Source organism: Brassica rapa, chromosome A09, assembly GCF_000309985.2.
Source record: "Brassica rapa cultivar Chiifu-401-42 chromosome A09, CAAS_Brap_v3.01, whole genome shotgun sequence".
Classification (NCBI taxonomy): Eukaryota; Viridiplantae; Streptophyta; class Magnoliopsida; order Brassicales; family Brassicaceae; genus Brassica; species Brassica rapa.
Genome location: NC_024803.2, coordinates 43,736,862 through 43,749,607, shown reverse-complemented (window position 1 = coordinate 43,749,607; position 12,746 = coordinate 43,736,862). Strand labels below are relative to the sequence as shown.

The following is a 12,746-nucleotide window of genomic DNA, read 5'->3' as shown; positions in this document are numbered from 1 at the left end:
CTTTCAACTTTTTTACAGTTATCTTTTGTTTATTATTTTAGAAAAGGAAAATTAAATGTAAAAATAGTTTTAGGTTTATGATTTTAGTAAAGGAAAATTAGTATTAAATAAATTATTTGTACAAATCATTTTTAGTATAGGAATTGTAAAAACGAAAAATATTAAAGAAAACTTTAGTATAGAAAATTTTTAATGTAAAATATTATAGAAAAATAATTATAAAATATGCAAGTTTCCTTTTTTTTTTAAATCTAAATAAAATCAAATTGTAAAAGAATATTAGCAACTTTGAAAAACCAATTAAATAAAATTAACATTAAACACTCTTTTACAATTTTTTAATGTAAAATATTATAGAAAAATAATTATAAAATATGCAAGTTTCCTTTTTTTAAAAATCTTAATAAAATCAAATTTTAAAAGAATATTAGCAACTTTGAAAAACCAATTAAATAAAATTAACATTAAACACTCTTTTACAATTTTTTGGTTTATGATTTTTAAAAAGGATATTTACTATCATTTTAAAAAAAATAATATTAACACATGTCACAATCTTAATTATATAAGATGCCATGTGTCGCGATCGTATTAATTAGCAACTTTGAAACCAAGCTTTATATAATAAGATAGAAAGAAAGATGTCATGTTAATTTGGTGTTATTTATGTTGTATTATGTTTGAATATGGACAATCTAAATCATAATTTTTAAAATTAAAATATAAATAAAATGTGTGTTTCCGTTTTCACCTCGTGAGCACAGAGAAAATAGAAAAGAAGCGTAAAACAAAACGTTTCTATTATCGTTCCTTGTGGCTTACTCAAGAGGTCAAACATTCTAATTCTAGGGTTCCGGTGTACGCCTTAGATTCCTTTGATCTCTCTCTCTCTCCCTCCTTCGACATACACAGGTTGATCCATACGCTAGCATTTGAGAATACAATGGCGAATAGATTAGACAATGAGTATGATTACTTGTTCAAGATCGTCCTAATCGGTGACTCCGGTGTTGGCAAATCCAACATTCTCTCCAGATTCACCAGAAACGAGTTCTGTCTCGAATCCAAATCCACCATCGGCGTTGAATTCGCGACCAGGACATTACAGGTGATCATTGTAACAGATTCGAACATTGCTTCTTGTTGTTTTCGTTAGCTCAGATCTGAAGATGATCATCTGTTAAATGTTTTAATAGGTTGAAGGCAAAACAGTGAAGGCTCAGATATGGGACACAGCAGGACAAGAGCGTTACAGAGCGATCACAAGCGCTTACTACAGAGGAGCCGTTGGAGCTCTTCTCGTCTACGACATAACCAAGAGACAAACCTTTGAGAATGTCCTGAGATGGTTGCACGAGCTTAGGGACCACGCTGACTCCAACATTGTGATCATGATGGCTGGAAACAAATCAGATCTAAACCACCTGAGATCCGTTGCTGATGAGGATGGTCGGTCTCTGGCTGAGAAAGAAGGTTTGTCGTTTCTCGAGACGTCTGCTTTAGAAGCGAGTAACATAGAGAAAGCGTTTCAGACGATCTTGTCTGAGATTTATCATATTATAAGTAAGAAAGCGTTGGCGGCACAAGAAGCTGCGGGGAATCTTCCGGGGCAAGGAACTGCTATTAACATATCGGAGTCATCTGTAGATAACAAAAAAGGTTGCTGTTCTAATTAGTTATTATTGACTAATCAATCATTTAAATGCACGTTTGATTTCAAGAATATATTATTTTGATCTTCAACCAGTTTTTTTTTTTTGGTTTTCTTGGCTTAATATCAGCAAGTATAGCATTTACCTTCTTTTTTTTAATTTCAGTTCGTTGTTTTGTTGTTACTGGATTTATGTTGCAAAAGCTTGTTTAGTTGTATTTGGAACAGTGATCACCAACACCATTTTTTCCAAAAAAGGAAGATCATTGTTTGTGTATTGTTCTATCTAAAAATATTATGCACACACATTCACAGGTAAGCTGATTAGACATGCAGTGTTACATGGTGATCATTCATTGATTCTCCTTGTGATTAGTTCATGGCTGGGTCAGTGTATATGTTCTTTGATCATTGGAACCAAGAGTGCAAATCAAATAACACTCTACTCATAGGATATCGAGGGACAATGATCATGAGTGTGATGATGGTGATCATTTCACACCAAAGGCACAAAAACAATTTCGATCGGATCCTCAAAACATTAAAACAAGTGGAAATAAATCTGATATATAAGAACTATATATTATAAGAAAATACAAATGTTGAAATAAAAATTGAGAAGTGGAGGATGATGGATGCGCACGAGGGGGGGGTGTGAGCATTTACTAAGGCTGAAAAGAAGGCCTGCTTCAGGCTCAGATAGAGAAAGGGGGCCTGAAGAGATTATTTTTTTAAAAGAGGAAGTTGAGTGACAGTCTGTTTGTTCGTTCCACTCGTGGCCTCTCTCTCTCTCTCTCACAGAGATCCATCAATGGCTTCACTCGTCGAATCCGGTTGGCAGGTACTCTTCTCCATTCTCCTCCTGTTTCCTCCATTCCTCGTTTTCGTTGATTACTACGATTTCCTCTTTGTTTTCTCCGTCTCAGCAGACTTCACTTTGGCTACATTGTGTTACTAATGCGTTTGATTCCACTTAGCTTCTTGTGATTGTTTGATTTGAGTCGATTGCAGTAATGTGGTTAGATCTGAATTTGACTATGCTAGTTTCCAAATCACGTAGAAATTATGAGCTTGTTTCCAGGTTGGAGTTTAAACGTGGTTAGGATACTATTGAATCTGGACCTAGATGCATGAATGATGTGTATATTGATAGTTGCCAAACTCACGTTGAAACTATGAGCGTTTTTCGGTTGGAGCTTAGGGTACTTTTGAACGATGTATATATTGAGAGAGATAGAGAGAGAGACGCATGATTGAATAACAGTGCTTATTATGCTATTACCTTCGGAATATGAATGATCTTTTTTTTTTGTGGCAGTACCTTGTGACACATTATAGCGACTTTCAACTGGCCTGCATTGGGAGCTTTCTCCTCCACGCGAAAGCGTCTTCTTCTTATCTGGCCTCCCTTTCATTTATCTGGAAAGACAAGGCTTTCTCACCAAATACAAAATCCAGGTCCATTCTTTTCTCAATTTATGAACTTATAGCTTTGCCTGATCTTTTCAATAGGATCTCGTAGAGGTTAAATCACCAAGGATTTGGTTTGGTTCAAGATGAAATCAAGTTAGCCCACTAGTCTACTTTCTTATTCTTTACTTTTGGCTACAAGGTTCCTTTGATGAATAAAATTTAACATTCATTCAAAAAAAAAAAAAATCACCAAGGATTCAGTCACACGTGAAAAATTTTTGCTTCTGAAAGCTCATCCTTTCTCTCAGCTTATACCTTACTTTTATGATGCAGACAAAAAACAACACGCCTGCAGCTCAAGAAAAATGCATCACACGCCTCTTGCTTTATCATTTCTGCGTCAACTTGCCCCTCATGATGGTCTCCTATCCTGTCTTCACAGCCATGGGAATGCGAAGCTCTTTTCCTCTGCCGTCCTGGTATTATCATCAGGTTCTTTAGTGCTGAAATGCTTTTTTTTTCCCTTTGGGTCCTCATGTTGAACTCTTCCAATTGGCAAATTCATAAGAAAAAAATGAATAGTGTCAGTGTGTTGAACATCATGAAAAAGAACCTGAGCTTATGTTTGGTCAGGTATATTAATATAAGACCCTCTTTTTTTTGGGTGATGCTCATGCAGGAAAGAAGTCTCTGCCCAGATATTATTCTACTTCATCATCGAGGATTTTGTTTTCTATTGGGGTCATCGGATCTTGCATTCAAAATGGCTGTACAAGAACGTGCACAGTGTGCATCATGAGTAAGTTTCAATTGTTCACATTATTTAGTTTAGAGAGATTCTGAAACAACAACCGTTTTATGATACTCAGATATGCCACACCATTTGGTTTGACATCAGAGTATGCTCACCCAGCTGAGATTTTATTCCTTGGCTTTGCTACCATAGTTGGTCCAGCACTCACCGGGCCTCACTTGATTACTCTCTGGTTATGGATGGTGCTGAGAGTGCTTGAGACAGTTGAGGCACACTGTGGCTATCATTTCCCTTGGAGCCTCTCTAATTTTCTTCCTCTGTATGGAGGGTAAGATCACACATCTATAGCCATCCCTCTTAAAACTCAAATCTATAATAGATTTTGTTAATGGATTTTTTTTGTTAATGGAATTACAGTGCTGACTTCCATGACTACCATCACCGACTGCTTTACACAAAGTCTGGAAACTACTCTTCAACTTTTGTGTATATGGACTGGTAGTAAACCTCTGAGCTATTATTATTATTATCTCTTTGCTTATTTTTGGAAAGAAAGAGATCTTAACAATTCGTCTTGTTCTTCAGGATCTTTGGTACCGATAAGGGATACAGAAGACTGAAGTCTCTTAAAGAAAACAGTGACTTGAAACAAACGTAAAATCCGGATTGCCGAGTACTTTTGTTGCTGGAAATGCGGATTTGCTGAGTGTCCGCTTGCATCTCTGTGGAGGTCTTTTATTCTCCAACCTCGTATTCTCTTCCATTCTTGCTTCCATTTTGCTGCACCTGTTGTTATGTCTTAGTTTGTTATGTTGTGTCTAGTATTGCTACAAATGTGGCATTGTTGAACAACATTTGGTACTTCAACTCTCGACTCGAAGTAGCTAAATTAGTATGTGTGTTGGGCAATCGAAGCATTTGGTATGAGGCACCTATTTGATTTGTAGCTTACTGTTACTCTTGCTCAGTAGATGCTAGTTGCTACTATCGATCATCTGGCCCAACCTTACTTAGCCCTTACTCATTTATCTGAAATGTATTGGCTGGTTTCGGCCCGGTCCGTTTGAGATTTACTGGGAAAAAGTAGCTTGTAATTTCGTTTTCATTATGGATATAAACTCTTACAAGATAGGTAACTGGAAGTCCTAGGTAACTTAATGATGTAGCATACATCCTTATTCTATTATGTTTTGGGGTTTCCTTTTTATTTTAGATAAACTTTAGATTTCCTTAAAAGATTACGATTAAGGCTTAAGGATAAAAGATTAGATTCTAATCCCTAAGGACTTAGGAGTTTTCATCTTATTATATATAGTGATCTCTTGATTTGTAGGAGACACAACTTGATTAATATTTTATAAAACTTAGAGCTTTGTTTTACAACATCTCTTAAATCCTTGCAATCGGCTAGAACATTGGTGTTCTCAACGATCACAAGAAGACTTTGATCTTAGGCATTCGCAGACTAAATAAGATCATCGTGTTATCGGTTACTTAAACGGTACTTCCGCTCCGTTAGTTGGTATCAGAGACCTTTAAATTACGATTTTATTCGTGATTATCGATCTTCGGTTTCAATGGCTCCTCGCCCAAACGAGTGGACACAGATGCAACAATTCCTGGAAGACTTTCAGGAAAATTTTCAAGACAATATGCGACGGACGATGGCTGAAGCAATTCAAGCCGGAGTTCAGGCCGGAGTACAAGCCGCCTTTGCCGCCAACGCAGCACACGCCGCTCCCGTAGCTTCACGCCAGCGTCAACAACGCAACAACAATCCATTGTTTGATGAACAAGACGACGACGACGAGAATCCATTCGGCGACGAGCATCATCACCATCAGCAACGACCCGATAGGCAAAACAGAAACAACGACGACACTCGTTGGACGATAGGTATTAAAGTTGAAATACCAGAATTCAACGGGGGATCAAAACCTGAAGAGCTACTCGATTGGTTCGTGGCTGTCGATGAATTTATAGAATTCAAAGACGTTCCTGAACAGAAGAGGGTACCCCTTGTGACAACTCGTTTTCGCGGCCACGCTGCATCATGGTGGCAGCAACTCAAAACATCACGGACACGTCGTGGGAAAGAAAAGATAACATCATGGGACAAGCTTAAAAAACATATGCGGAAAACCTTTATCCCATATAATTTTGAGCGACTCTTGTTTCAAAAGTTCCATAACATTCGCCAAGGAGCACGTTCCGTTGAGGACTATGCAAACGAGTTTTATCAGTTGCTTACACGAATCGATATCCACGATTCAGATGACCAGTTGGTGGCTCGTTTTATTGCAGGTTTACGGCCTCAATTACAAAACATGCTCCATCAGTTTGATCCTTGTTCTGTTTCAGAAGCACGACAGAGAGCCGTCTTACTCGAACAACAGACACGTCAAAACAACAATCAATGGACGGGAAAATCACGCAACACAGTCACTACTGACGACACCAAGTCATCCGCGGGACGTGATACGACATCAGCAGCAACAGGATCACAACCCACCACGGCAGCAGCAGAGGCAAGACCATCTAGACCTAATGCTCTCCGTTGTTTTACGTGTGGTGAACGAGGCCATATCCAGACGAACTGTCCAAACAACCCTGGACGTCGTGGATTACTAGCTTGCGACAAAGAGGGCAACGATGACCCTCTATATGATACAGAGGACGATAACGTAGAAGAAGAGCAAGTTTTTGGTGACACGGGAACATGTCTAATGATTAGGCGAAATTGCTTTGCTCCTAAAACAACAGAGGCTTGGCAAAGAACGTCACTATTCAGTTCAACGTGCACGGTCAAGGGCAAAATTTGTCGTTTTGTTGTGGATTCAGGTTGCTCTGCGAACGTCGTTTCTGAAGAAGCAGTACGTAAACTGGCACTAACAACCGAAAACCACCCTCACCCTTATCGTCTCCTTTGGATGCAGACAGATGCAGAAGTTTTTGTCTCAAAACGAACTCTATTGACGTTCTCTATCGGCTCCTTCTACAAAGACACTTTCTATTGTGACATAGCCCCGATGGACGTTTCTCATATCATCTTAGGACGTCCTTGGCAATACGATAGGGAAGTGATACACAATGGTAAAACGAATACACATTCATTCATGTTTGAGGGACGTAAGATTACTCTGCTACCAGCACAGGAAACAAGCAACACACCCAGCGACAGCATAAAGCAAACGTCATCTAAGCAAAATTTGCTGATTATCTCCAAATCTCAATTTGAGGAAGAACTTCGTACGTGTAATCCGGTGTTCGCCCTCGTCACCACTACGCCTGCTCCATCAACGCCACTACCTTGCCCGCCAGCGTTCGCATCATTACTAAAGGAGTTTGAGGATTTGTTTCCCGAAGAACTGCCGGCAGGACTACCCCCCCTTCGAGATATACAGCACCATATCGACCTCGTACCTAATACATCGTTACCAAATAGGGCCCATTACCGGATGAGTCCAGAAGAACACGAGGAACTGAGGCGGCAAGTTGAAGACTTATTACAGAAAGGTTATGTGCGGGAAAGTATGAGTCCTTGCGCAGTTCCCGCCTTACTCATTCCCAAAAAGGACCGGACATGGCGAATGTGTGTGGATAGTCGGGCTATCAACAAAATTACGACTCGGTATAGGTTCCCGATCCCTCGCCTGGATGATCTATTAGATCAAATAGGAAAGGCTTCTATCTTCACCAATTTGGATCTTAAAAGTGGTTACCACCAGATTCGAATTCGACCCGGAGACGAGTGGAAAACTGCTTTCAAAACTCGCGAAGGTCTTTTTGAATGGTTAGTCATGCCATTTGGGTTATCCAACGCTCCAAGCACGTTCATGCGAGTAATGAATCAGGCCCTGCGCCCGTTCATTGGACGTTTTGTGGTCGTCTACTTCGATGATATCCTGATATTTAGTACGACTTTGGAGGAACATCTCCAGCACCTTCGAGATGTTTTAGTGGCCTTGCGCAAAGAGAAGCTTTTCATTGCAAAACAGAAGTGTGAGTTTGGAGCTTCGGAAGTTTTGTTTCTCGGCTATGTTGTCTCGAAAGATGGGTTACGAGTCGATCCTCACAAGGTCGACGCCGTCGCCTCTTGGCCGACACCAACAACAATCTCTGAGGTCCGCAGCTTTCACGGACTTGCCTCTTTCTATCGTTGGTTTGTTCATAATTTTAGTGCCATAATGTCTCCAATTACGGACTGCATGAAGAACACTACGTTTCACTGGTCATCGGAGGCAGCTGAGGCATTCACCATCATCAAACAAAAACTCACAACATCCCCTATTTTAATTCTTCCTGACTTTGACGCACCATTTGAATTACATTGTGATGCTTCTAAACTCGGGGTCGGTGCTGTTTTGAGTCAACATGGGCGTCCTATCGCTTACTATAGCGAGAAATTGGCAGGATCCCGTGTACGTTACAGTACTTATGATATTGAGTTCTACGCTATCGTCCAAGCTATCAAGCATTGGCGTCACTATCTTGCACACAAGGAGTTCGTTTTGTTTACTGATCATGTGGCTTTAAAATATCTTGGTACGCAAGACAAGATCTCGTCCCGGCATGCATCTTGGACGGCTTACCTCCAACAATTTACATTCGTTATCAAACACCAATCCGGGAAGCTTAATAAAGTTGCTGATGCTTTGAGTCGGCGTCATGCCTTGGTCTCCACTCTTTCTGTTTCGGTGCCAGGGTTCGAGATTTTTGCTACGCTGTATGCTACAGATCCTTTTTTTGGATCGATTTGGTTGGACCTTACTCATGCGGTTCGATCAGATTACTCACTGGTGGACGGTTTCATCTTCAAGAACAATCGCATTTGTGTTCCCGAGTGTAGCCTTCGCCTACAGATTATTAAAGAGCTCCATAGCGAAGGTCACGTAGGTAGGGACCGGACCCTCAAGCTAGTTACAGAGTCGTACTTTTGGCCTACATTACGCCGCGATGTAGAACGATTTCTCGCTCGTTGTGTTACTTGTCAACAGGGAAAAGGCAACGCCACCAACGCTGGCTTATATTTACCTTTACCTATCCCTACACAACCCTGGAGTGACATCAGTATGGATTTCGTGCTCGGTCTACCCCGCACTCAGCGTGGGAACGATTCTATCTTTGTCGTGGTTGATCGTTTCTCCAAAATGGCACACTTTATTCCTTGCCGAAAGACTACAGATGCCGTTCAAGTTGCTCAGCTCTTCTTTAGAGAGATATATCGCCTGCACGGCCTACCTGTTTCTATTGTTTCCGACCGCGATTCGAGGTTCATTAGCCATTTTTGGCGTTCCCTTTGGAAGCTATTCAAGACAAGTTTAGATATGAGCTCCGCTTACCACCCACAGACTGATGGCCAGACGGAGGTCACTAATCGAAGCTTGGGAAATTTGTTACGGTGTTTGGTGGGTGAGAACCTGCGATCTTGGGATTCGGTTTTATGCCAGGCCGAGTTCGCTCACAACCATGCCAATAACAGGAGTCTCGGTTTCAGCCCTTTCCAGGTAGTTTATGGCGTGGTTCCCAGGGGGCCTTTGTCTTTAACGACTCTTCCTCAGTCCGGCGAGTTTCATGGGCGTGCCGTAGAGCTTATCGACGAAATCACCAAGATTCATGTTCGTGCGCAAGACAACTTACACGGGACTGCAATCAAATACAAGCGCGCAGCTGATAAACGTCGACGCGAAGTTCATTTTCAGGTTGGAGATATGGTTTGGGCAGTTCTTACTAAGGAACGGTTTCCGGTTGGCCAGTATAACAAATTGAAGCCTCGGAAAATTGGTCCTGTCGAGGTCATTGAGAAGATAAACCCGAATGCTTATCGCCTTGCATTACCTCAACACATTCACACCGCCGATGTCTTTAACGTCAAGCACTTGTTCAAGTACGAGCCAGATGATGATCTCCTGTCCGGATTCGTGGACGAATCTTTCGTACGGGAGGGGACCTGATGTAGCATACATCCTTATTCTATTATGTTTTGGGGTTTCCTTTTTATTTTAGATAAACTTTAGATTTCCTTAAAAGATTACGATTAAGGCTTAAGGATAAAAGATTAGATTCTAATCCCTAAGGACTTAGGAGTTTTCATCTTATTATATATAGTGATCTCTTGATTTGTAGGAGACACAACTTGATTAATATTTTATAAAACTTAGAGCTTTGTTTTACAACATCTCTTAAATCCTTGCAATCGGCTAGAACATTGGTGTTCTCAACGATCACAAGAAGACTTTGATCTTAGGCATTCGCAGACTAAATAAGATCATCGTGTTATCGGTTACTTAAACGGTACTTCCGCTCCGTTACTTAATCTTCTTCTTTTTTTTGTAACTTAATCTTGACATTCGGTCTGATCAGTCATCATTTTTAAATAGAACACTCTTAGCTTAGATGGATCAGTTATCAATCACCCGTAGTGATCATGTGCAAGATAAAATAATGATCAATCAGTTATCAATCACCCAAGTACCCAACACCGACGCGGCGACACGTACCAATGTGCATATGATATTATGTGCATGGCCCTTTTGGTGGTGGGTCACGTCCTTTTTGTGGTGTAGGGTTATCATTTTCGACACGCCATACCCTCTTACCCAATGATCTTCTCTCTTCTTTTCCGTGAGATTTCGAATTTTTCCTACACAGACGGACTAAACGTGTTTATCTAACAAAAGAAAATTCCCGTTGCTGTCCGAAAGTATAACACGCGTACCCGAATGAATGGTTTTGTCTAAAAGTAAACAGAAAAATATGTACATGCTTTTTTATTTATTCAATTTTGAACTGATTCCACCAAGACAGGTGACACATCCCGTCTTCCTTTTTTGTTCGTCTATTACACAAAACGAAAAAAGGCAACAAAAAGATGGTTCAGAACAAACCATACCACCCGGTTTAACCGTTCTTGATTAACCGAGTTTTTGTTTTTCCAACTAATGCATTCTCTCTTTTTGGGTTGGGAGAAGATCTGATCTGAGATGCCTTCGTCCCAAAATGAAACCTCCAAAAACAAAAGAATCATATTTAAAGAAGAAAAGACGGTGGAGTGATGAGATTCGTGTCAAGCAACGTGTCTTTTTCTTCTTCTGCTGAGGTCAATAACAACAACGCTTACGTTATCGCTACTATGCTTCGCTAAGGCCAGCTTCGTCAGCAACACTGACGCCTCCGTACATGCTCTGTCCGTGATCTCTCCTCTCTTCCCGTTCTTCCTTGACCCCACCACCTCCTCATCTTTCCTTTCTTCACCCTCCGTAGCTTCTCTCCGCCTTCCTTCTCCACGTCCACCTTTTTTGTTAAGATACATTTGCACCGTCGCACACGCTGCCTCGTTCGTTACTACGTCCCATAGCCCATCGCTAGCAAGAATCATAAACTCGTCTTCTTCGGTACGATCAGTCACCGTAACTTCCGGCTCCGAGCTCACGTACGGTTTCAAGTAGTTGTCTCCGATGGCTCGTGACGTGGCTAAAACGCCCAAGACTCTTGGACCATCCCAGTATATCACTCGCCCCCCTGCTTCTTGGATCCGGTCCAGCTCGTCTGGACGATCCGGCTGTTTATTTCAAACGTAAAACCAGATCAGTTCAATCCAACAAAATCGTTTGAAAAAATAACCATAACTATCTTTTAAACGATTTTATTAAAAGAAACAGGTTTAGATATTGAAAAAATAATCAATAATTTCTGTAAGTTTTTATAAAATGCATAATTATAGCCTAATTACCATAATCAATAATTTTCTATAAATTTTTACAAAACGCATAATTATAGCCTAATTACCATAATCAATAATTTTCTATAAATTTTTATAATTCTTGAACATTGGTTTTAGATTAGTTTTACGTATCAAATTAGATCGCTCGAGAAAGAGATAGAGAGACTGACCTTGTGATCTGTAGATAGAGGAACTGGTTTTCCATTCCGACAAAGAACTGCTCTAGAATCACCACAGTTCGCTACAATAATCTTCCCCGGGGTAATGACGGAAACAACAGCGGTGGATCCGACAGCGTCGCAGTTTGGTGTTTGAAGCTCGCACTTGCAGTTAGCGCTCATCACGGTTTCCTCCCAACGAACAGCTTCCTTGTCCATGCGCGTGAAGCTACGCTCCATCATCTTCTTCCACTCTTCGTTCTTGTCCGAGAGCGCTTCCTCTTGCACTAGCTCGTGAAGTCTTTCTTTACATCTCGAAGCAACCTAAACACGACGTCATATTAAATAAATTCAATCAGTCTAACCGCTAAAATATTCAAATATTCAAATGAGAGATTAGTGAAAACGGCGTCGTACATGAGAACAGCCGTGACCGTCGTAAACTCCAAAATAGTGCCATCTTGCTCGAGAAAACTCCGTTTGCTTCCGAACAAAAGAAGGATGAATCGCAACCGCATCCTCCATATCTCTTCTTCTACCGCACACTGATGCGACGCCGTATCTAGGCCTCGCATCCGTCTCTCTCACCGTTCTCTTAGACGGAACAACTCCAATAACCGATGAATTTTCGCCGGAGATATTGTTTTCATCTCTCCTAATCTCCCCATCAAGTAATAAACTCTCGTCTCCTTCTGAACAACCTTCAGGTGAGCTCCGAGGAGGCGATGCACAGTTCATAAAATCGTACTCATCTTGCTTATTACGCTTATAGATCCCCTCTGTATCTTCAGCCGCCACCGTCTTATTCATCTCTGACGGAGACATCCTGCATCTCTGAACACCGATCCTTCGTCTCCGGCTCTTCCACGACGGCCTCGTTTCACAAGCCAACGCGTCGTCCTCGTAACAAATATCAGACATCACACAGAGAACGAATCTGTGTGTTTTTTTTTTCTTACAGAAGAGTCGAATAGTGTTTTGATTATATAAATTAAATATCAGCGTTACACGTTACAGGGCGCGAACCATTTATACACCCACGCGCCT

The 12,746-nt window shown here is 40.8% G+C and overlaps 2 protein-coding genes and 1 pseudogene across 2 annotated transcripts; 2 read left to right on the top strand and 1 right to left on the bottom strand.

Moving 5' to 3' along the window:
- Positions 1-917: 917 nt before the first annotated feature.
- Positions 918-3,544, top strand: LOC103843460 (ras-related protein RABA2b). Its single transcript, XM_009120192.3, has 2 exons — positions 918-1,108; positions 1,197-3,544. The coding sequence occupies exons 1-2, from the start codon at positions 944-946 to the stop codon at positions 1,674-1,676; spliced, it is 645 nt and encodes a 214-aa protein (XP_009118440.1). The 5' UTR covers positions 918-943; the 3' UTR covers positions 1,677-3,544.
- Positions 2,463-4,769, top strand: LOC103843459 (annotated as a pseudogene).
- Positions 4,770-10,573: 5,804 nt separating this feature from the next.
- Positions 10,574-12,620, bottom strand: LOC103843457 (protein phosphatase 2C 3). The gene is made up of 3 exons (XM_009120191.3): positions 12,117-12,620; positions 11,712-12,023; positions 10,574-11,379 (listed from the first exon to the last, which is right to left on the bottom strand). The coding sequence occupies exons 1-3, from the start codon at positions 12,618-12,620 to the stop codon at positions 10,885-10,887; spliced, it is 1,311 nt and encodes a 436-aa protein (XP_009118439.1). The 3' UTR covers positions 10,574-10,884.
- Positions 12,621-12,746: the final 126 nt, after the last annotated feature.